This window comes from Pelodiscus sinensis, chromosome 17 (assembly GCF_049634645.1).
Source record: "Pelodiscus sinensis isolate JC-2024 chromosome 17, ASM4963464v1, whole genome shotgun sequence".
NCBI classification, from domain to species: Eukaryota; Metazoa; Chordata; order Testudines; family Trionychidae; genus Pelodiscus; species Pelodiscus sinensis.
In genome coordinates, this window is record NC_134727.1 from 26,762,441 (window position 1) to 26,786,755 (window position 24,315).

Genomic DNA, 24,315 nt, shown 5'->3' on the forward strand with positions numbered 1-24,315 from the left:
TGGCTGGTGTAAACTGGCCTGAAGAGAACAATGCTGATTTACACCAGCTAATAGTCTGACCAATACCAAATAACTGGCTTTAAGAGGATTGTGCTATTCATGGAGTATTTATGTAAACAATCCAAACTATTTAATTAACTATGAATTAGTGATTTGAAGTAATATTCCTACTGATCAAAAGTATCAGCGGGATAACCGTTTTAGTCTGTAACTTAAAAAACAATGAGTAGTCCTGTGGCACCTTAGAGACCAACATATCTATATCTATATCTATATCTATATCTATATCTATATCTATATCTATATCTATATCTATATCTATATCATGAGAGCTTTTGTGGGCAAAACCCACTTATTCAGATGAGCTGGAAGCCCAACATTACTTTTTATAATGGCTGATATACCTATTAAAACCTAACCAACCCTATAAGGCTAGATATGTCTATTCTTACTAACTTTATCTTGTTTACTTGCATACCACAGAATGATGTGAGTGTGTGAACCAAGATTTGTGTATTTTCCCTTTACAGAGAAAATTTGGCATTCTCCATTTCATAGTTTTGTGAGAACAAGATTAACATTCAGCATTGCTTACAGGAATGTTTTCAGTGGATTGTCATATATGCTATTTACTAACCATTCACCTGAAGGATGTGGGTCTGATACAGCTCTTCATAGCCGTAGGCATGACAGGTGTAATTGCCCATGTGAATAGTTGTTACCTTGGTGATGTAGAGGGAATCATCTTCTCCAAAATCCTATACGTTACCAAAGACAAGAAAGAGGCTTTATTTAGCAAATTTATTTTCCACATCACAGAAGACTAGGCTATCTTTCAGCTTGTTTTGATAGGATCTTAACTTGGCAACACAGCCTGAATTTTCTATAGCAAGTTTTAGAGTTCATAAATTGGCATGCGAGAGGAAATAAGCAACAATTTAAGAGTAAGGTCATGCAACTAAAGTAATTCAGTTGAGAGTATGAACTTTCCTGTTTGGTGTTAAAGAAGATGCTTGATGTTTGTAAAAAGATGACAATCTCCAGACATCTATCAGTAGTTTATAGTGGAATTTAATCTCTCTCTACTAAGGTTATAAAGCAATCTCTTACTTCTGGGTGAGTTAAACGTTGTTTTTATCTATGCTTATTACTAACACAACACACCTTGACCTACAGTCTGAATGAGAAAGAACTGAAACTACTTGTCAGCTATCCACAAAGTACCTTATGACAAAAAGAATTTTAAAAACAGGCAAGTTAGACATTAAGAAGAAGAAGAAAAAAAGCATTTCTTTTGAAAAAAAATGTATTTTTAATTGGTAATGAGCCTTTTCCCCTAGCTCTCAGCCGCAGCAGCTTTACTTATATTTTCTTCATGTGTAAGTTAAAATGAAAGTTATTCCAAAGAAGTTTAGACTCTCATGCCTTTGTTGCTAGGTTTAGATAACTGGATATTTTCCCCATGTGCTCTGTTTGTCAAGTTATTGCAAGTGATCCCAAACAGGACTGTACTGGGGAATAACATACAAATCTTTTCTCTTTTCATTAGCATTCAGTCTTTTGCTGCTCTCAAATGTTTATACTTTTATGCAAAACCCAGAAGAAAACACTTACAAACCATAGTTAATTAGCTCAAAGAATTTTTTTCCTTAATTAGCTCAATGCATGAAGCATGCTAAATGAAATCCTTTGCATATTTTTACTAGAGAAGGGTAGTGTAATTTCATGCTAGGTAAGAAGAGGAATACATGATAAATACAACCAACTGACTAAATAGACAGGGAAACAAAATGACTCCACTGGTCAAAAACCAATAATATTTTACCATATTCCAAGTGTGGATGAAGGAAGGAAACAGCACATGCAATATGCACTAGGAAAATCCCTACTGGAAGTTTTATTAGTTATGCCACTCTTTTAAATAATCCCATACAGAATAAAATGCAATCCACCTGGTTTGTTTGATATGTCCTTGAAAACATGCAAATATAGTTAAGGGGCCAAATTCTGAGGCTACGTCTACACTACAAGGTTTTTGTGCAAAAACCTGGGGAGCATCCACACCGCAAATGGGCTCTGGCGCAATTAAATGGTCAGTTAAACAGCAGAACAGAGGGCTTTTTCTGCCGTAGGTAAACCTCCTTTTCTGAGGCATAACTGCTTTTAGCGCTACAGCTATTGTGCAAGAAGGCCAGTGTGGATGCTCCAGAAGGAAAAAGCACAGGTGCTCTGATGGCCATTCTGCCTGTGTCTAGACTACATGGCTCCATCGATGGAGCCATGTAGATTAGGGTTGTAGGCAAAGGGAAATGAAGTGGCAATTTAAATAATCGCCGCTTCATTTAAATTTAAATGGCTGCCGCGCTGAGCCAACAAACAGCTAATCAGCTGTTTGTCAACTCAGCACGCTAGTCTGGACGCTCCCCTGCCGACATCAAAGCCCTTTGTCGACCGCCCCATTATTCCTCGTGGGATGAGGTTTACCGGGGCGGTCAACAAAGGGCTTTGATGTCGACCGCGGAGTGTCCAGACTAGTGCGCTGAGCCAACAAACAGCTGATCGGCTGTTTGTCGGCTCAGCATGGCAGCCATTTAAATTTAAATGAAGCGGCGATTATTTAAATTGCCGCTTCATTTCCCTTTGCCCAATAAACAAATCTACATGGCTCCATCGACGGAGCCATGTAGTCTAGACATACCCTCTGTGACCATTCTGTGACCAGCAGTGTGGACGCTCTCTTGCACAAAAGCACATTACTTTTGCGATGTGCTTTGAGGTGTGGACGTGCTCTTGTGCAAAATCTCTAGCGCAAAAGGTTTCTTGTGCAAGAAGCCTGTAGTGTAGACATAGACTGAGTTACATGCTGTGACGGCGCGTTGGGGGTCCCTCGTCTCCTGCACCCCGAAATGGCACAAACAGACTGCAACAGCCGGTGAAATAGAGGAAATTTATTGCCTCTCCAGGATACAGCACAGCGCAGCACAGATGTAATCTGGTCCCCGAGCTGGGCTAGGATGCCTCAGGCCCCCTTGAGATGGGGGGAGACTGGGCCCCTAAACTCCAGCCCCGTTCCCTAGGCTGTCTCCTCCTTGCTCCCAGACAGCCACCAACTAACTAACTCTCTTCCAGCCCTGCCCCCCAGCCAGGGCAGCATTCCACCTTCCTTTGTTCCTCTCCATGGGGTGTGTCTGGCCACTGGTTTGCATAGTGACTCATCCTGTTTTGCTGGGTTGTGGTACCCACGGCAGCCAGTGGGGGTTACCCCAGAACCAGCAGCATAGAAACCAGCCAGGTACCCCCACTACGTCACACATGCATCCAACCCTCATCTAAGTTAGAATGGAGGAAATCGGTGTAGACCAAAATGTGTGTCTTTGTTCAGGACTGGTAGAGCTTCCATGGGGAAGGGACAGATGCATCCAGTGCTGTCTGCAAATCTACATGTCTTGAGGTGCTGAGGGAGGCTAAGGATGAGCAATCAGCAGGCTTTACCGCAAGCAATCTCTTTATCCAAATTGTTCCATCCACCGCTACTGGGCAGGTGGGCTCTATCATCCCCCACAGCAGTACTGCCAGCCCCAAATGTTTCAAAAACTGAGTTAGGGCCCTTCCCACTTCCCAATCATGAGACTAGCTTTAAAATAACAAGGGTATTTGTTTGTCTCCTGGTTTATTTGCCTTTATTTTTATTTGTCTTCTGATTTCTGAGGCATTAGGGTGTCCTTACTCCATGATAATTTTTTTTCTCCCAACTATGAGAGTTAGAAATTGATTTTATTTAAAAAAAGGAAGCTGAGATTCCCATTCCTTTCTCTTGATCCCAGCAATTGGGGCTTAAAGAAAAACATTGCTAAATGACCCTTTTTAAATCTTTCTCCCTGAACTACACCATGAGGACAGCCTATTCATCAAGGGCAGACCCTGCATAGGAAGAGGGGTGGCCCTGAACATCTGTTCTTTTTCATATATGTTACAAGATGGAATAAGGTAAGTGCCTGAAGCATGAGTGGACCTAGCCAGTAGAACAAACATGGCCTTTGTCCCAGATCATGCTCATCGATGCCTACAACCCCACAGGCAGCAGAAGTAACTGTGGCATTGGCTACCTCATTTCTGCTAGCATATGAACTACAGTTTTGCCAATGTTCCTTGATAAAGTTGTGTATCGTCTTAATATTTTTTGTCTGTCTGTTCAACCGTCTGGCCCTAAGGGTGAAATCCAAACCCGCAGTGAAGCCAATGGGACTGCATCTAGACTGGCATGATTTTGCACAATGCGCAAAATCTTGCTGCCTGTCTACACTGGCCACGAGTATTTGCGCAAGAAAAACTGACTTTGTAATGTACAAAATCAGTGGTTCTTGCACAAATACTCTGACGCTCCCGCTCAGGGATAAGCCCTCTTGAGCAAGTATTCTTGCGCAAGAGGGCCAGTGGAGACAGCAACATTAATTTCTTGCGCAAGAAAGCCCAATGGCTAACATGGCCATCGGAGCTTTCTTGCGCAAGAGAGCATCTACACTGGCACGGATGCTTTTGCGCAAAAGCACGTGCCAGTATAGACGTTCTCTTGCGCAAATACTTTTAACGGAAAAACTTTTCCGTTACAAGTATTTGTGCAAAATCATGCCAGTCTAGACACAGCCTGAGAGTTTTGCCATTGACTACAATGGAGACAGAATGTCATCATATGAGTTTAAAATGTATAGCCTGATCTACTGGAAATAGCAAATGAAGAGTTAGGCCCTGAACTTGAAAAAAGCTACTAAGCATCATTCCCATGAGATTAATCACTTTCCTGTATCATAAATCTGTAGTTGGAGGGAAAATGTCCATGATTTCCAAAGTCCTGTCTAACAATATAACATGCAAGATGCAACTCAGCAAACAGGATTGCATGACTCCTGGAAAGTAGGCCAAAACCTGCATTTGTATTGAAGCAAAGATTTGTCTTTGGGCACAGATACACTGGAGAATTTTCAGCACTGCAGCTGTTCCACAGTGAGCGCTGTAACATAGCCACTCTAAGCTGGTGGGACACAGCTCCCTTGTCTGCTTAACCATTCCATCCCCCACAAGTGGCAGAAGCTACGTCCATGGAAGAAGCATGTTGGTGTAACTTATGTCACTGAGGGAGGTGATGTATTCCTATATTATGCCATCATATGCTGTAGTGTAGACATAGCTTTAGGTCAGGATGGGGAAGCTTTGACCTATGTGCTGCATAAGGTTCATCAGGGTTAGCCACTGGCAGCGAAATGGGAGCCGCAAGCAGCCATGCCTGCAGACACTCGGGTAAACAAACCATCTGGTGGCCTGCCAGTGGCTAATCCTGATGAACTGCATCCAGACAGTGTGCCCGAGATTTCTCACCCCTGCTGAGATGTAAAGTGCAAATTCAGACCACAGTTCTAAAGGACACAAGTCAATCTCTATAAAATGGATTCAAATCCCTCCTTGAAGTCTGGAAGAAAGAAGATTTCAGTACATATCTGTTATCTCTCCCAGCTGAGTGCCTTAACCACAAGGCTAAGAAAAGTCATTCTTTCCTTGGCTCAGTGAAAATTCACAGTTATATAAGGTAGAATAGCTTCAACAGAGGAAAATGGTACGCATCCCAAAATGTATGATAGCCTGGAGGTTTGAGCACTCACCTAGGAAGGAGATGAGCTGAGCTCACAGTCCTTGCTTCCAGAGTGGGAAATTAAACCTTTGTCCCCCGGAATTACTGGCAGGAATCCTAAGCTCTTGTGTAAAGGTTGTAAGGATACACCAAATATTTTTTGTTTTTTCAGATTGCTGGCTAAACCAGAAATCAACCATTCATCAGCTTTCAGCAGCAACAATGTTAAAAAAATTGTATCAGATATGCAAACCACATATTATACAGGATATTTAACATTTTTGAATGCTAATACTAAATGCAGATCAGATTGAATTTTGCTCCATAAAAGTAAGATGGCTACTTTTATGGAATGATTTATAAGGCGTTATAGAAAAACAAAACAATAAAACCTTTCTTTTAAGTGATGTTTACTTATAGATGTTGCTGAATAATGTGTTAAATGCTTGGTTGGTGCTCTGTAATTGTCTTTTTATGGATGATTTATTTTCCCTGATGCATACAGATGTATTAGTACAAGGAAAGATCCTTCCAAAAACAAACAGATGGAAGAGTGTACTGCTAATCCTTTCCACTAATACTTTTTTCCTCTACAGAAAAGCTTTTTTCTTAAGAATTGCTTAACTTTTTAAAAACTATTTTCTGTTTCTTAATAAAAAAGGTTATCAAATACAATTGAGATAATACCATATTTAATGTCAAACATAGATCCCATGGTAATATTTGCTATTTCTAGGCAGCTGTGCATTTACAGTCAATCCCCAGGACCGAAGATAAAAGCATTGCCTAGGATGACCTATATCAAAACCTGGGATTATTACATTCTATCCCAATCCTCTATATTGTCTTCAGAAAGAATATTCTATTTTATAACTTTAATGACTTTTTTCTCCTTTTGCAACTTTTAGTTTCCTTTGCTTCTCTATATGGACCATATTAGTTAGTACATCAGGATTTTACATTTATGTATATACATTGTAACAATCTGGGAAATAGCTGTGTGATTTATGAATATGCTGCATACCTCTGTGTGTTTACGAAGAGTTATTTGCTATGGAGTTGGAGCCAAAGAAGTTGTTACAGGAGCAAAGAAAGAAAGGTTAAAAAAAAAGGCCAAATAAGGGGCATCCTAACAAACACTTTAACCCAACAACAGGCTTATAGTCATGAAACTGTGATCCCTTAGCCCCAAATCTGTTGACACAGCTAAGAAGAGAGAGAGATCAACGGAACTAAGTCATTACAGGACACCAACCTAGAAAAGGATGGGGGTTTGAGTGTGCTAAAAAGTCTGCTCAGGGAGCATCACTGAGCACGAACATGACCACTAGTCCCGAATTGGCCAGGACAGTCCTGAACACAGAGTTCTAGACCCAGACCCAGGTTGAATTAATCCACACTAGCCTGAGGCTCTTCTTGTTGCGGGAAGGGGTGTGTGAGAGGTACATTTTGTTCCTCCCCTGCCCCGCCTCTTCCCCTGAGGCCCCAACTCTGACCAGTCCAGAAGCCAAAGCTAGGCAGTACTAAGAGCCACTAAGGGAGCCAGGCTGATGTGGGGAGCTCTATGCTGCTCTCGGGGCCCCCAATGCCTACCTATATGGCAGGTAGCATGTCAGGGCTCCCCACAAAGGGACAGGTTCACTGCCTGGCCCTTACCACAACCTGGCTCTGAAATCCAACTCGGCCAGGGGGTGAGATCTTAGGGGAAACAGGAGGAGGAGTAATGGCAGAGCTTCAGTGGAGGAGAGGGTTAGGGATTTCTGGGGAAAGAGGAGGAACAAGGGATAGGGCCTCAGAAGAAGAGGAGGAGCCACAGAGGGATGGGGTCCTGCATATGTTCTGCTTTTGTCTTTTGAAAAAAGTGCACACAGCTTGCAAGGCAATATTGCAGACACCAGCCTGCAAGCAGAATAGTTTGTGTCTCTCAGTTGGACATGGAGTCTAGCTGACTTGAGAGGAATTTATAGAAGCTGTTAGGAAAGATTTTAAGTGTAACTAAGACCCATATATAGTGATTGCTTATTGTTTTGACCCTTTGCTCAATGTGCTTTGGGATGAATACAGAATGCTTTGCTCTGATGACAGTTTTTTTGTGTCACTTTAATCAGCTCACAGGTTAAAGGGCCCTGCAGTGAAAGGATTTACAGATGCATAACACTATTGGCCTGTTGCATTAATGTGGTTGAGAAAAAGAGGGATTACCTCCTAGTGAGCCAGTCTAAGAGTGTCTGAACTACATGGTTCCAATAATGTGGTACAAGAAACCATGTACCTAAAAGGGAATTAGGTGCCATTTGCCCTAGAAATGCAACATGCATATATGCTTGTGTAAGGGGACTGTTACCCCTTACTAAAACTCTGTGGGAGTTTTTTGGTTTACCAGCTTCAGAAGGGGAAGGGTTCATGAGACTGACAGACCCCAGAGACAATGGAAAGCAGTCAACACTCCAGGTCAGCCTGACTGACAGGTTGTAAGTGGGGATTGTTCTGGCTCTGTCTCTGAACAAACAAGCTGTGTGCAGAAGAGGTCCTGCAAAGACAGAGAGCTGAAAGAGGAGCACAAGAAGAAGTCCTGCAGCGACAGAACCAGACACAGACAGGCCAAGCAGTGCAGACCCTGTGTTGAGCAGCAGACTGGCAGGGCTCAGAAAGCCAAAAGGAACAGAGAAACAACACAAGGAGCTGGAACTGGCCAAGCAGCACAGCCTGCAGCTGGATGTGGTGAGCTACTGGGACCTGCAAAGTGTGGGGAAAGGCTCTGGACCGGGAGAGGGGTCTGGCCACTTAGAGACTGAGGCTGTGTGGTCACTGCCAGTGCAAGCGTGTCCAGCCTGCAGCCCCTTGCAGCACATCCAGGGCTTCTAAGGAAGAGACTGTGAACTGTCCTTACACTCTGCAGACTGCTGTGTTGATGTCCCTGTGCTACAGAGCAGGGCTGTGTGTTCTCATTTAACCATTCTCATTGTTTCTTATTCTATTCTCTTTAATCAGTTGATGTTTAATAAATTGTATTTGCTTTGAACCTTATGAAGTGATCACTGGGCCAAGAAGGCCTGCAGTGTAAAGAGAGCACCTCGGAGTGGGGACACCCTAACTCCAGCCCCTAGTGACTACAAGGTCAGGGATTAAGCCCCAGGAAACCTGGGCCCAGCCTTGTTGGGGTTTCAAGGGCTCTGCTACTCAGGAGAGTGGAGGGGGAGCCCTCAGGATCAGGGACCCGTGGGGTAAAGGAAGTGGGAGCGGGGACTCAGATCCTTTTGCTGGTTCATTTCACCGGGGTGTATAGAAGCCAGGAAAGTTCCCCACAAGAGCGGGACCATTCCCCCGCTTACACTTGCATATGCACACATACCTACTCTCTCAGAAGATTATATAGATTGCAAAGCCAAACACTGAAAGTTAGGTAATGCCAGAATTAAGGTTGCCTTGTATGTGGTATAATCTAATAATCTCTTAATAAAACAATGTTAAATGTTCTAGTAAAAATCTTTATTTTTCAGTAGGTTCATGACTGATAAAATCAAGCAGTGACAGATAGCAAACTGCCTTATTCTACAGCCTTTCCCCACTCTTTGAAATAAAAAATGCTGTATTCTTTAGGGACTAACATTTACATTTTGCAGTTACCCTTCAAATAAAGAATTGATCATTCAATCTCTAAATACGTTCAAACTTTGCAAAATTAAAAGCTAGTGTTTTATACTTATCAGAGCCTGGTCTTTTGTTGAGCAATCTTAAAAAGTCATTACCACACACAGTCAGTTTTAAAACAAAACTACTCTAGACAAATGACACATGCCTTCTCTGTATTTCATATCTCTCCCACCTGTACAGATTACTAACATACTGATCTTGCTAAAAAAATGTTTTTTTTATGTTTATCTAGCCTACTCTTCCTTCCTAATATAGTATATTCATTTGCAGCACAATCTGCTAAAATTCTGAAACACCTTAAACACAATTAAAGATATGTAAAATTTTGTTGGTAAATCCATTTCACATTTTGCCTCAGGTGAAATAATTTCATTCACAATCCAATGAGATGAAGAGAAAGAGAATGAGACTCATTGGGCTCAATTTCCACCATTTCCACAATTTCCACAACTCTCAGCTTGTGTACCTATGAGCAGGCGGAGAAAGGTTCAAGAGTCATTGACGTATTTCTGACTTCCAGTTCTGGAGACAGTTTTCATCCCATGGTAAATACATATTAGAATAGTCTTGTGGCTTGTGTAAGGTAGGCATGCTTCTTACATTGAGGTGGGAGGACTGGATGGCAGAAGAACAGTTGTGAAGAACCTTTCTTAGATTCTACACAACCTAGAGTTGATGTAAATGGTTCTTTAAGGTAGCTTTGTGGTCCATTTGAACTGACAGAGTGATACAAAGGGCAATGAGCACATGGTAGGATCCGGTGTATTTTATAGAATGATTTTGTAATGGGTTAAGCAAAAATAGTTTGGCTTTACAACACAAAGAGGAAGAAATAATGGAAAAAAATACAGCTCAGTGCCGTAAGTGAAAGCATTCTCTCCATATGGGGGGCTTAATTCTCTTTGGGCCAAAACCAGCTCATTTTTAATTTTCAAAGCCTATGTGTCTGATTTTTTTGAACAAATATTCTAAGTATGTACAAAGTGGGTATTTAAAATAAGCAAATATCTAGGTAGAAAGCTAACAGCTAATCTGCTTAGTTTTTCATAGCATCATCATGTGCAAATAAGATGTTTTAATGATATTTGAAAACTTGACTACAGCATCCTAGTGACAACCATTAAACCTTCATGTACCAATAAAGAAGTAGGTTTATAGCCTCTTCAGATTGCAGCCTCTGGAGGGTGGTATGCCAAGAGATGCTGTTTGAGACACTAGGACGATGATAATTCTGTTTCTCTGAAAGTTTCAAGGTTTTAAAATCTGGTTTTGTTCCACATTGAAATGAAACCAAAACAACTTGAATGTTTTCACAAAAATGGAATTGTGACAAAATGGCTGTTTTTAGATCAGAACCTGTGCTTCTGAATTTGGGAAGAGAGGTGGAAGGAGTGGGGGGAGTCTGATGGTTAGGGGCACTGGCATGTGGGCGTTCAAATCCCTGCCCTGCCTGATTCAGAAAAGATCCCAGATCACTTAGTGAGGCAGAGGAGCATTTGGCTATAAGATAGCAATACATACTTTAGCAGGTCCGATGTGTCTACCAGCAGAGGGTAGTGGTGATCTCTTGCGCATACACACATTGTGTGAACAGATAAAAAATGCACATCATGTACTATTATAATTATGTATCGAATAGCATTAGTGCTCCAGGTGCCGAACAAACCTCTCAAAAACTCCTGGTTCTTTTGCCTAGGCCTCTCATTTTGAGACATATCACTAACTTTTGTTCCCACGGCTGCCTCCCACATACATTTGGTGTCTCCTTGCTTTTATTACTGACAATTATGTAAATCGGAAATAAAAATCCTACAGCTGAGTTATTTACACTAAAGCAGGGCTGGGGGACTCTCTGGCATATCAGTGTTTGCTGGCAGGTGGCCAGATGGTTTGTTTACCTGTGCATCTGCAGGCATGGCCTCTCGCAGCTCCCAAGCCATTGTTAACCAAGCCATTGGGACCCGTGGGACTCCGTGCCTTTGGGAGCCTGGGTAAACAAACTGTCTGGCAGCCCACCACTGGCTAACCATGTGCAGTCCATGGGCCAGAGTTTCCCCATGCTTGCACAGCAATTTTCAGATTAATTTGCATGCATAATCATAGGAATGTGCAGCTGGAAGGCAACTTGAGAAGTCATCTGCTCTGGCCTTTGCACTGAGGAAGACCTAGCCCTTCCCTGATAAGTGCGTGTCCAACCTGTTCTTCAAAACCTCTAGAAATGGGGATTCCACAACCTCCCTTGAAAGATTATTCCAGGGCTTAACTACCCATAGAGTTTTCTTTCCTCCCTAGTATCTCTTCTAAATTTCCCTTGTTGAAGATTAAGCCTGTTGTCAGACCTTTATAATTTTTGTATGGCCTTCATTTGGGCTCCTTCTCACACACTCTGGGTACATCTACACTGCAAAGCTATTTCGGATTACTGGAGGTACCCCAAAATAGACACCATGTCCAAGGAACGCGTCCGCTATTTCGAATTATTTAAATAATTTTCGAAATAACAGATGCACTATTTCGGCATCCCTGTAAACCTCATTCTACAGAAATAAGGGCTATCTCGAACTAGTGCTTTATTTCAAAATTTGGCACCATGTGGATGCGCCAAATTTTGAAACAGCCTATTTCAAAATAAAATGCAAATAAGATAACGCAATTTGCTTAGCACAAATTGCATATCTTATTTCAATTTTAGAGTGCAGTCTAGACATGCCCTGTGAGATGTGAGCCTTGGTGAGGTGAGAGGTATACCTTCACCAAAAGAGGCCATCATTGTATTTATCCTTAGCATACTGTGGCTTAGCCTTACAGCAGAGAAGAATTTTATCCACATCTTTCTTTAGGGGGTTGTTGGTGAAATACGTCATGAGACAAGTGAATTAAAGATGGATTTGGATGGGGTCTGGGTGATCACTTTGACATAGTCAGTTCTACCTGTGTCATTGCCCCTTTGCAAAAGGAACCGCTGTGATTCTTCTTTGAAAAGGGGTGGGAATAGAGGACTGGCCTCATATTGGGGTTATGTAGTATATGGGCCACTGCCCTGCTCAAAATTCTTATGTGATGCGCAAGGTATGGTGGGCTAAAAGAAAAGGCTAGGATTAGGAACATGTATTACTATCGGATTTCCCTCAGCAGGGGCAGCTTTAGTAGAATATAGTGCTGCTTCGGGCATTTGGAATAGCTCTGCAGACCCATGGGTAGAACCTTCTGCTTTCCTCCTGTACATTTAACTAAGGCCTGGTCTGGCACTTGATGTCAGGCTAAGGCAGGGGTGGGCAATAATTTTTGACCTGGACCACTTCAGAAATTTTTGAGTGACCCTGGCCAACCAAGGAAGGGATGGGGCCTCAGGCAGAAGGGGTGGGGCCAAGACATTTCCGTGCTCCCCTCCTGGAAATCCTAATTGGTTTGGGGCTGGGGGAACACACAAAATCTTTGCCCCCCACAGAGAGAACCACCAACTGTTCTAAAAGGTTGGTGGTTCCCTCTAAGTACCTGTGCCCTTGGCGGTGGGAGGAGACTTCTCGTGCTCCTCCTGCTGCTCCCAGGTCAGCTAGGGCCTTGGAAGGGAAGTACATGAAGTCTCTCACTCCCTGCCCTCGCCCAGCAAGGGAGTGCCGGGCTTAGTGTCAACCACCAGCTGAGCAGCAACTGACGGTTGACTTTAAGTGTGAGCCCCTTGCAGGGTAGGCCCAGACTTCACATGTCCCTCTGCCCACAAGCCCTGACTGGCCTCGGGGCAGGGTGAGCATGTGAAGTCTTCTCCCACCCTGCCACCATCCTGCAAGGAGCGTGTGGTGCTTAGAAGCACCATGCCCCTTGCAAGGGGTGGGGAGGAGCTTGGGGATGAGGGGAGAACATGAAGTCTCCTCCCACCCTGCCAGAAGCATGTGGCATCTAAGCACTGCACACTCCTTGCAGGGCATGAAGAGACTTTGCGTGCTTCCCCCCACTCCCAGACTCTGATTGGCCAGGGGGTGGAGGGAGTGACTGGACCTCCACGGGCCGGATCGACTTGCCTGGCAGGGAGGATCCAGCCTGCAGAGGCCCTTTACCATCCATCAAGGACGATAAAGTCATTGAGGAGAAACTAAATGATTTCTTTGCTTCAGTCTTCATGGCTGAGGAAGTTGGGGAGATTCCTGAATCTGCACCGTCCTTTGTGGGTGATGAATCTGAGGAACTGTCCCGGACTGAAGTGTCATTAGAGGAGGTTTTGGAACAAATAGAAAAACTTAATGTTAACAAATCTCCGGGACTGGATGGCATTCATCCAAGGGTTCTAAAAGAACTCAAATGGGAAATTGCTGAGCTATTATCTGTGGTTTGTAACCTATCCTTTAAATCGGCTTCTGTACCTAATGACTGGAAGGTAGCCAACGTGAAACCAATATTTAAAAAGGGCTGTAGAGGCGATCCTGGCAATTACAGACCGGTAAATCTAACTTCAGTACCGGGCAAATTAGTCGAAACAATAGTAAAGAATAAAATTGTGAAGCATGTAGAAGAACATAATTTGTTGGACAAAAGTCAACATGGTTTCTGTAAAGGGAAATCCTGTTTTACTAATCTGTTAGAGTTCTTTGAAGGGATTAACAAACATGCAGACAAGGGGGATCCAGTAGATATAGTATACTTGGATTTCCAGAAAGCCTTTGACAAGGTCCCTCACCAAAGGCTCTTGTTTAAATTACATGGCCATGGGATAAGAGGGAAGTTCCTTTCTTGGATTGAGAACTGGTTAAAAGACAAGAAACAAAGGGTAGGAATAAATGGTAAATTTTCAGATTGGAGAGGGGTAACTAATGGTGTCCCCCAAGGGTCAGTCCTGGGACCAATCCTTTTCAACTTATTCATAAATGATCTGGAGAAAGGGGTAAGCAGTGAGGTGGTAAAGTTTGCGGATGATACAAAACTGTTTAGGATAGTCAAGACAGAAGCAGACTGTGAGGGACTCCAAGAAGATCTCACCAAACTGAGTGATTGGGCAACAAAATGGCAAATGAAATTTAATGTGGATAAGTGTAAAGTAATGCACATTGGGAAAAATAACCCCAACTATACGTACAGAATGATGGGGGCTAATTTGGCTATGACAAATCAGGAAAGAGATCTTGGCGTTATTGTGGACAGTTCTCTGAAAACTTCCACGCAGTGTGCAGCAGCGGTCAAAAAGGCTAATAGGATGCTAGGAATTATTAGGAAAGGGATAGAAAATAAGACCCAGAATATCTTACTGCCCCTGTATAAAACTATGGTACGCTCACATCTTGAATACTGTGTACAGATGTGGTCTCCTCACCTCAAAAAAGATATTTTGGCCTTGGAAAGGGTTCAGAAAAGGGCAACTAAAATGATTAGGGGTTTGGAACGGGTCCCATATGAGGAGAGGTTAAAGTGACTGGGACTTTTCAGTTTAGAAAAGAGGAGACTGAGGGGGGATATGATAGAGGTTTATAAAATCATGAGTGGTGTGGAGAGGGCCGATAAAGAAAAGTTATTTATTAGTTCCCTAAATAGAAGAACTAGAGGACACCAAATGAAATTAATGGGTAGCAGGTTTAAAACTAATCAAAGAAAGTTCTTCTTCACACAGCATGTAGTCAACCTGTGGAACTCCTTGCCAGAGGAGGCTGTGAAGTCTAGGACTATAACAGAGTTTAAAGAGAAGCTAGATAATTTCATGGAGGTTAGGTCCATAAAAGGCTATTAGCCAGGGGATAAAATGGTGTCCCTGGCCTCTGTCTGTCAGAGGCTGGAGAGGGATGGCAGGAGACAAATCGCTTGATCATTGTCTTTGGTCCACCCTCTCTGGGGCACCTGGTGCTGGCCACTGTCGGCAGACAGGCTACTGGGCTAGATGGACCTTTGGTCTGACCCAGTACGGCCGTTATTATGTTCTTATGTTCACCCCTGGGCTAAGGTAACAAGGAGGCAAAGGAAACTCCAAGTTACAAATGCAGCTCTGAATTCTGAACACTCCCAAGTTTAGTCTTTGCTGCTTGGGCCAACTGTAAAGATTTGTACACTTTCCATCAGGGTCTGAATCTTACATCCATCCAATTTCAGAGGAGCTTAGATCCAAGAGTTTGGTTTAGGCCCAACTCTACTTATAATGCTTATGTCTGAAAACGGCTGTGTCATTTATAAATGCTTCTTCCTGTTGCCTTAGGGTATGTCCACATTAAAGCGTTATTTTGAAATATCTTATTTCACAATGGTTAATTTGAAATAAGTTATTTTGAAATAATGCCATCCGGGAGGTCCATTCGGGCCAGGGGGCTGTCAGTATCCAAGTGGCCCTGCAGGAGATCTTTCACCATGAGGAGAACTAAGAGCCTCCCTGGTCTGCTCCACTGGGGGCTTGTGCCTCATTCCTCCTTCATGTCCTTCCACTTACCCCTCTCTAACCCCCCCCTTCCTGATGTCAAATAAAATACACATATTTTCATGAACACAAATTCTCTTTATTTAACAAAACTGGGGGGGAGAGGGGAATTAAATTCTGGTGAGACTGAGGAAAGTAGGTGGGAGAGGGGAGAAGAGAGGATGGGAGAGGGGAGGGGGAAACCTGGGAGGAAGGAGCTGGAAGGGGGAAGCAAGGGGAACAAGGGGGAGGGGAAGCTCAGGGTTGGGGGTCTCTCCAGTCCAACTTGATTTTCATGCAAACCTGCTCCTGGGTTCGCATGTGGCCTTTGGTGGCGAGGCTGGCAGCTATCCTGCCCTAGACAGCTGCATTCCTCCATCTAGTGTGGAGATCATGTTTAGCATCCCCCACAAACCTGAATAAGATCCATGATCTCCACCTCGACCAGGAAGGCGCCCACCTTCTCCAGCTCTTGTCAGGCTCCTCGGAGCTGGCAGACTGCTCCTGGAGAGCGGTGGAGGGTTGGCTGCCAGTGGCTTACTGGCTCTTGTTTTGGGGCCACTGGGTCAGGGGCCCCAATGGCCACTGCTGGTTCTGGGCTGGCAGGCTTGGAGCTGGCACAGGCACCGTGGCCAGACTCTACTCCTTCAAGGACTCTTGGGTGGGGGGAAGGAGAGGAGTGTTCTTGGTTGAGGCTGGAGTGGCCACCTGGGAAAGCTGGAGGCCCCTATTTCGATATAAGTGTCTACACAGCACTTATTTCGAAATAGCTATTTCAAATTAATTTCGAAATAGCAGTTTGGATATGTAGACGCTAGTAAAGTTATTTCGAAATAATGGCTGTTATTTCAAAATAACTTTGCCGTGTGGACATACCCTCTTGTATTTAGTGAAAACATGAAACCCCTCCCATTGTGCAGACCTAGAGTTTGAAATCCTACCCACCCTTGATTTTAGCTAACATCAGCTTCCTGCTGCTGATAGGAGACTGAAGGGGTCCTGTGGATTTCTAATTTAACGACGATAAAGACTTACCAATGCTAGTATTTACCAGCAGCTGTCAAAGGGTTGGTATCAAGCCCTATCAATACACACAGCATCAATCAATGATATTCTTCTACTTTTAGCAAGAACAAAGCATCACCAATCAAACTGTTAAAGGCATTGCATTGACTGGATGGAACATGATCTCCTGTCTACTGTCTCTCCAGAACTGCAGTATTTCAAACTCACTGGTTAAAGCATCTAAGGGTTGATTTTGTGTCTTACTATGCAATTATTTCTCATCAAAGGGAAAGGAACAGTGTCAGAATTTACTGAGGGCCACTATTGTGATTAAAACTTGTTAATTTTTTTCTGAAAATCTTACTTGATACTCAGAGTCCCAGAAATAGCCAACTGAGAAAGTTTAAAACAAAATGTACTCTGGCATTTAATGAGATTATCATTACAATGCAAACTCTACAATGTCTATCACTTTGAAAATAATTTCTCTACACTAATAAAATGTGTCTCATCTTTTTCTTACAATAGATTCATGAGTGATTCATATGAAAACTAAATTAGTCATGGACTCTTAAATCACTTTCTTTCACCATTTTAATAATTCATTTCCAGAGACAAGCTGAGACCTTATGCTTCATTAGAATTATTTGTTCTTCGTTGTAAATAGGCTTATTGTGATAGATTCGGGAATTTCCTGCAGTACATTTGGGAGATCTTACTATATTAACCAATGTTCCCTCTACTTTTTTCCAGCCATTTTTGTTATGTGCACCAAGGCATGTGTGGATGTGCATCACCAATAGAAACACACGCTGCCAGCTGTGGGCACTCTGCTAATCAGCTGGATTGCATTTATATCTCTTCTGCCTGGCTGCCAAAGTGTTCAGCTTACAGGGAACACTGATATTAACTTTATGTATCATTGTGAGTCAGGGATTTAATGTAATTCCATGAGGGAGAATGATCACAGCCTTCCAGAGTCTAAGAACAGTGAGGGATGATTAGGCAAATTCTCTCAAGTTATAACATCTCGAGGGATGTATTAGATCTGGGGAGGCTCATAAACAAACACGTTTACACCTCCAGGGATGGTGTAAACCAGGGTGGGCAATCATTTTGATGGGGGGGCCACTCCAAAATGTTAGTAAATGGTCTAGGGCTACACTCTTCTATGGAGGGGGTGCAGGGTCAGGGACAGAGGTTGGGTGCAGAAGGGAGCTTGGGGTAGGGGACCCACGTACAGGAGAGGGTGTTGGGTCTGAGAGGGAGTTTGGGTTAAAGAGGAGGTTCACAGCGCACACCACTTCTCCCTATCCCCAGCACGGAAAGGCAGATGGAGCAGCTAGCTGCTCTGAGCCCTGGGGTGCTCCCTGCCTGTTAGTCCAGACTGAAAGGCCAGACTGAAAGGCTTGGCAGGCTGGAGATCTTACTGGTGTACACAGTACTTAGTCCTGCCTCAGTGCAGGGAACTAGACTAGGTGACTTATCAATAGAACCCTGCGTGGATACAAAATTGGTATCTGTATCTGCAACTGCAAAAGTGACCCACGTGTAGCCCTACCTGTTCACTAGCCCAGTATTCAACATAGGGGAAGCCTTGTGACTTTTTACACAACTCTGGGAGATTAGGCCTGCGACTCCTTCATGTGGGCACCTCGGACCAGACCCACTCAAACAAGCCACCAGGCACAGCCTTTATTTTGTAAAGAACACAGAACAGGATTCCAGTTCAGCAGCCCCTCCTCTCGGCTTGCAGCTTGTGTGCTTCCACTTCAGTCAGTGCTGAGACCCTACTGAGGGAGCAGAGGGTACCCTGTACCACACAACTCCCCTTACAAACATGTTCTACCTCCCACAGCAACTAAACCCCACCGCACACAAGCCCATGTTCTCCCTTTGTGTCACTTAAAACTCCTTGCAGGGTGCTCCATAAGCCCTTTTTGGTCCTACCTGTAAAGAACATAGAACAGAATTACAATTCAGCTGCCTTCTCTGTGCATGCCACCTACATGCTCTCAGCTCAATCAGTACTGAGACTCTGCTGGGGGCAAAGTTCCCTCAGGGAATTATTTTCTCCATTTTAATGTTATTAGATCTCTGTTGTGTTCATGGCTTTGCTTCTCTGGTATTCTGTGAAGCTCTAATGATTAATATTTTCTGATCACTTCAGATTCTGAGATGGAATGCAATGTAAAAGAAAACATGCATGCATATTTGTATGCTTACTTGTTTTCACACATAGAGACACACACAAACACGCACAAAATATTTCATCCATCTCTAGAGGGATTACATCTGACTTTCCAAATTTCTGAGCAGCTTCAAACACCTGCCATCTGTTTTTTTAACAAACTACAAGAGTAATATTCTCTTAATTCCCACAGCGTGTCTTCCTTCCCCTCCCCGCCTCCCAGTAGACTTTTCTCACCAAAATTACATGGATTTGAGGTTAAGGACTGTAAATATCCTGTCACTAAACCGTGAACCATTGACAAGTTTAAAGTCTGATATCTTGGGATTCTTCTTTGCCACAAATGTGAGTGTTTCAGATTTAACAGCAAATCTCATATATCCCTCTGGAAAGTGGCACTCTTCCCATTTCAATGGCATAAAGCTCATGAATGGAATCTTGGCCTAGAAAAGTCAAACTGCAATTAACTTCAATAGGGCCAGATTTTCATCCCTTGTAAGAAATGACATCGGAACATTCTAGATATTCAACCTTACTTTATCTACCCCCTGCCTACCTAGTCTCACAGCTTTTTATATTTCGAAAATGTGTATTAGTGATTTATTGTAACCTATATTTTATTACTTTGCACTAACACACGGAGCTACATTCTCTGTAATGACTACTGGGATAGGGAAGAGCAATCCTTATTCACATCCTTATTCGCTACAAAGTCTCTGCTAACACACACAGTTGCTCCCTTGTTGCTCCTTTTGGGAATTATGATCAGATTATTAATGTCTAGATTGTAAAAGGGCAGAGATACACTTGCATCAGGCTTAGCTTGTCTAAAAGATATATGTTTGTTCCCTAATGTAGTCTGGAAAAAGGACACTATTTTGTACAACACATTCAAACAATGTGACTCACCACTTAACAGTGCAAAACCAACAGATTCTGTTCGCTGAAATCATTAATTCAAATTGGTATTTGCTTTCCTTTTCTACAGTAGACATTGCATACTTCATTCTGACACCTCCCGGCCTCCCCACCCTTTGGAATGCAAAAGAGCTCATCTCTGAGGCTATGTCTAGACTGCAGGCTTCTTTTGGAAGAACTTTTTTCGGAAGAGATCTTCCAAAAAAACTTCTTCCGAAAGAGAGCATTCACACACAAAAGCGCATGAAAAAAACAATCTGCTTTTTTGAAAGATAGCGTTCACAATGAATGGATGCTATGTTGCATTTAAGCTGTGATTACTATGGACGGAGCGGCCACAAGGGCACCTGTGCTTTGTCCTCTTTTCTCTTCTTTCAAAAGAACTCCCTCTTCCCTGTCCACACATGCCTTTTTCCGGAAAAACCCCTCTGTTCTTTCAATTTACTTTCAGAAGAACGTGATTGCTCTGTGAATGTAATGCAGGTTTAGTCAGAAAAACAGCTGTTTTTCCAAAAAAACCTCTGTAGTAGACATACCCCTGAGTTGACTCCAAGTTGTTCCTCCAAGGAACAAACTTTCTGTTCACCTTCCGGGACCTATGGCTTTCAATGGATGTTTTCGAGGAACAGCATCATGCTTGAAGAGACCCTTTGCCTTTCCCCTAGTTCTACGGTACTTTGTCCCCTGTATTTTTCTGCCTTTCAAAGGAGGTGTGAGTGCATGGGGTGTGGTTTCTTCACTACAGAGAATGAACCTACAGATTTATTACCTATTCTGAGTAATCTCAGGGCTAGGGAGGTGTAAATGTATATCACAACATGGGCCTAGTCCCACTAGCTATTTACTTGGATTATAGGCTCTTTGAGGTAGGGAACATCATTTTGCTTCCCATCTGCATTGCACCTAGCACAATGGGGCCCTGGTTAATGACTGGCCTTTTTAGGTGCTACCTCAATATAAATAGTAATATTCATTAGTAGCCTACCTCTATGCCTCATGCAATTACTGGTCTCCATAGAGAACCATTTGGGGTCCAAAGGATAGAGACCGTGAAAGCGGCTGATCCCTATGCCTTTCCATGTTGGACAAGGGAAATCCATGCCATCTGCAAATGGATTCAAGAAGCGGTGATTTTTTTCCACCTAATTATATCAGAACATTCTTGTAATAAGTGGGTGCTTTTACATAATGTTCCATTACAAGAAGGCTGTTCCTGCCTTTCATGTTACTAGTTCTACTAAATGACAATGTGCCTAAAGAAAGGTAAGGGAACTGCCTGAATAAGTGATGCAATTTAGCGCATATCAGAAGCAGAAAGGCCTGTTGTTCATGTAAACTCAGCTCTCATCATGATAACTTCTGGAGTCCCTTCTGGAACCGTTGGGGGTTCTAATCCTCTGACATAATTCCAACACTGTGCTAAACACCTTCAGAGCTAGAGTGTTTCTAGTTGTGCACAGACACATGAAGTGGAGAAGAAAATGGAAGGCATTGCAAAGAGTAACACACTTCTTAGCCAAGGACAGTAGAAACCCAAAGGGAGGAAGGAAGGGTTGAGGCATGTGCCTGTTACCACGCATCAAAGACCAACAGGAGGTGCTGAAGATGGGTGGCTCTTGACTGGCTCTCTTTGAAAGCAGCAGACGCACTCCCAGAGGCATTGTAAATAAATCACAAGCCCCCAAATTAAACTGTTCATAGCAAAGACATAGGATGGTTCAAACCCCCTTATTGTTCTAAATTTTCATCATACATGTTTATATTTTACTGAGAACAAAACAGCCTCCTGTTCCTAGACTGTGTTTTCAAAGGACTAAATCAACAACTTGTTTCTCATGTTGGTATTTTTATATTTGTACTAACAACATAACCTATTTAATTTTAGCCTCTGAACCAGAACAGAAATAGATACAAGAGCCGTGAACCTTATTAGAGAGTATGTATCCTGAAAATGTCATAAATATCACTTTCCCATTTAACCTTCATCATTCTGAGCCTAGAAGGACCTAAGTCACTTGCTAGGTATTGTATGACTAATTGCAATTTCTTAATCTTTGACTTCCCTCAAACTATACAACATCCCCTAATTTCCTCACATCACTCGATAACTGTATAATCTAAGATGGCATGCAAGCGTGATCTTTTTAATAATCTCTGTTCCATCAGCCAGAGTGTTCAGAAAGGTTAGTCACATGTGACCTGTTTATTGGTTTACAATGGACACTACATTAAGAACAAACAGGACTCTTTCTCCTTCAGACAACCTGCTCCATTGAGAAATTTCATTTAATTATATGAGCCGTTAGCTCTAGAATGGATTTCAATAACACACTTTTAAGATGGACTTTTAAAAGAAGTTTTTTTATATACATATGAATGCAATGATGCTCAGACTGAGGCTTGGGAGAAACAAGCAATTCATGAATGTGTTTTCTGTGGCTCTTTGCAGCACATTATATTAAAATATTTTTACTGTGTTATTAAACCAATTGTAAAATACTTTGTCAGTCATTTTGCTGTAAGAATAACGAATTCTGTGGCTCTCACTAATTTGACTGTGCGGCAATCTTAATTTAGACAAAAATCCTCCTGACTCCTTGGCATCCAATCAAACATCCAGTAAAGTCTATGGAAATAACTTCATTGACTGTAGCTGGATTGCACTTTTGCTTAGACGTTCACAGATGTGTGAGATACTACAACTAATTTTTTTAACTTTTCTTTAACCAGTTCAACAAAAAAACCCAGTCGATTCATTAAGTATATGCTTAGCCTTCTGCACAGTTTTAAAGGTGAAAATGGAGAAATTCTGAACCCCAGTAAAATTGGGACTTTGCCCGATTCAGTAGTTTGCTGTTTTGGCAGAGGAAAAACTTTTCTGTAGATGTGCTGCTGGCACACTGGGTTCCAGCTCCTGCCAATGTTTTTGGTCTCAGTCAAGCACTGACAAATTCATTGTTGGGAACCAGTCTGTTTCACATATATGTTCGTATGGTTAACATGGCTATTAACTGAGGCCTAGGGGGCAAAACATGGCTAACATAAAGCAAAGCTAAGCTGAGAGCAAGAGGCAGGCCCCAGCTCACAGAACTTGGCACAAACAGGGCTTAGAGTGCAAAACACTAATTAGTGCTAGGTACTGACTGCAGAACAATAGTTGGTACTGGTCATAAATGGAAAGCATATGATATCACTAGCTCATTAAAAAGACATTGGTACCCACTCCTCACAGATACAGACTCGAGTTAAAGAAAGGGTCTAAAATGACAGCATGATGGATAGAGATGATCTAATCAAACCACAAAGTACAGGGTAATGGGTGGTATCTAAGTAACGTCAAAAGGTGGTAACCTGATACATCAGCAGTGATGTGTGATTTGTTTGTACCTGTATATAAGGTGGTGTCTTGGGGGGGAACAGTCTTTGTATGACTGGGGGGCAGTGGAAATTTTCCACTGATTCAGTCATTCCATTGTGGCAAGTACATGTGCCTAGTGGTTCAGTAGAGTCTACTGACAACTGTTACTGTACTTCACTTAACAATAAACCTGGCCTGGCACCTTTGATCCTTATCTGGTTTGTGGTCTTTGAGGGCTCTCTTGGGTTCTGCTGTGGAGACTAAGTGCACAAGTCGACACGGCACACATCACTGAGCACACACGCAAACAGCCTTCTGGTTATCATCAATGGAGCCAGAGACCTGAGAGGACACCTCAGCTGTAAATCCCTCCTGAATAACTACAACCACCAATAAGTCCATCAAAACTAACTGGGTCTTTGTGGGAGATCACAGTACACAGATTTTGTTAATTGCCCCTTGCACCTCTGGGGAGGATACATGCAAAAGGGCTTGAATTCTGGAAAAAATAAATAAAAGTAGCTAAACAGAACATTTTTCATCTGTCTTTGCTCTTTCGACTTGCACAGATTCTGAACTACAAATAGAAGCACAGAGCCCCAGGATCAACATGGGTTTACCCTAGCTGACTAGATAGATGTCTTGGTTTCATAGTGACAGTCCTGATATTTGGGTACCCATTACACCCTCATCCCTGTACTGATTTTTCACACTTGCTTTCTGGTCACCCCAGTTAGCCCTGAAAAGCACTGACAGAGGTCTACGGATCTGACACCTTTTAGAACCATAGGCTGCAGTTCATGTATGTTTATATGTTTACCTGCTTTAACTTTGGAACAACACTTTTCCAGTTAATAAAACTTTAGATAGCCTATTGCAGGACTGACAACAAGCATTGTCTTTGGTGAGATAGCTAAAGTACAAACTGACCTGGGGCACATGACTGAACTCTTAGGACCAGTAGCAACCTGAGTATTTTGAGATCTTTGGTATATAGCAACGGTCACTAAGTTGAACTTCCCTGAGTGGCAAGATAGACACAAACACCCAAGAAGACTGTCTCTGACTCCATGGTGAGAGTGCAGTAGTGCTTCAGGAGTTTACATTTGTTACCAGGTTGGTGAAATCTAATTACAGAACATACAACCAGTTTGAAGTCTCTGCCCAGCTTTTTGACAGTCTGCCCGGAGGCTGGTACT

General features: G+C 42.8%; 1 protein-coding gene across 2 annotated transcripts in view; it reads right to left on the bottom strand.

Moving 5' to 3' along the window:
* Positions 1–24,315, bottom strand: part of FSTL4 (follistatin like 4) — a 600,213-nt gene that overhangs the window by 48,112 nt on the left and 527,786 nt on the right. For both annotated transcript variants that reach the window (XM_075900372.1, XM_075900373.1), the window contains exon 8: positions 638–758. In XM_075900372.1, coding sequence (XP_075756487.1) covers positions 638–758 — 121 coding nt within the window. The remainder of the gene's footprint in view (positions 1–637; positions 759–24,315) is intronic.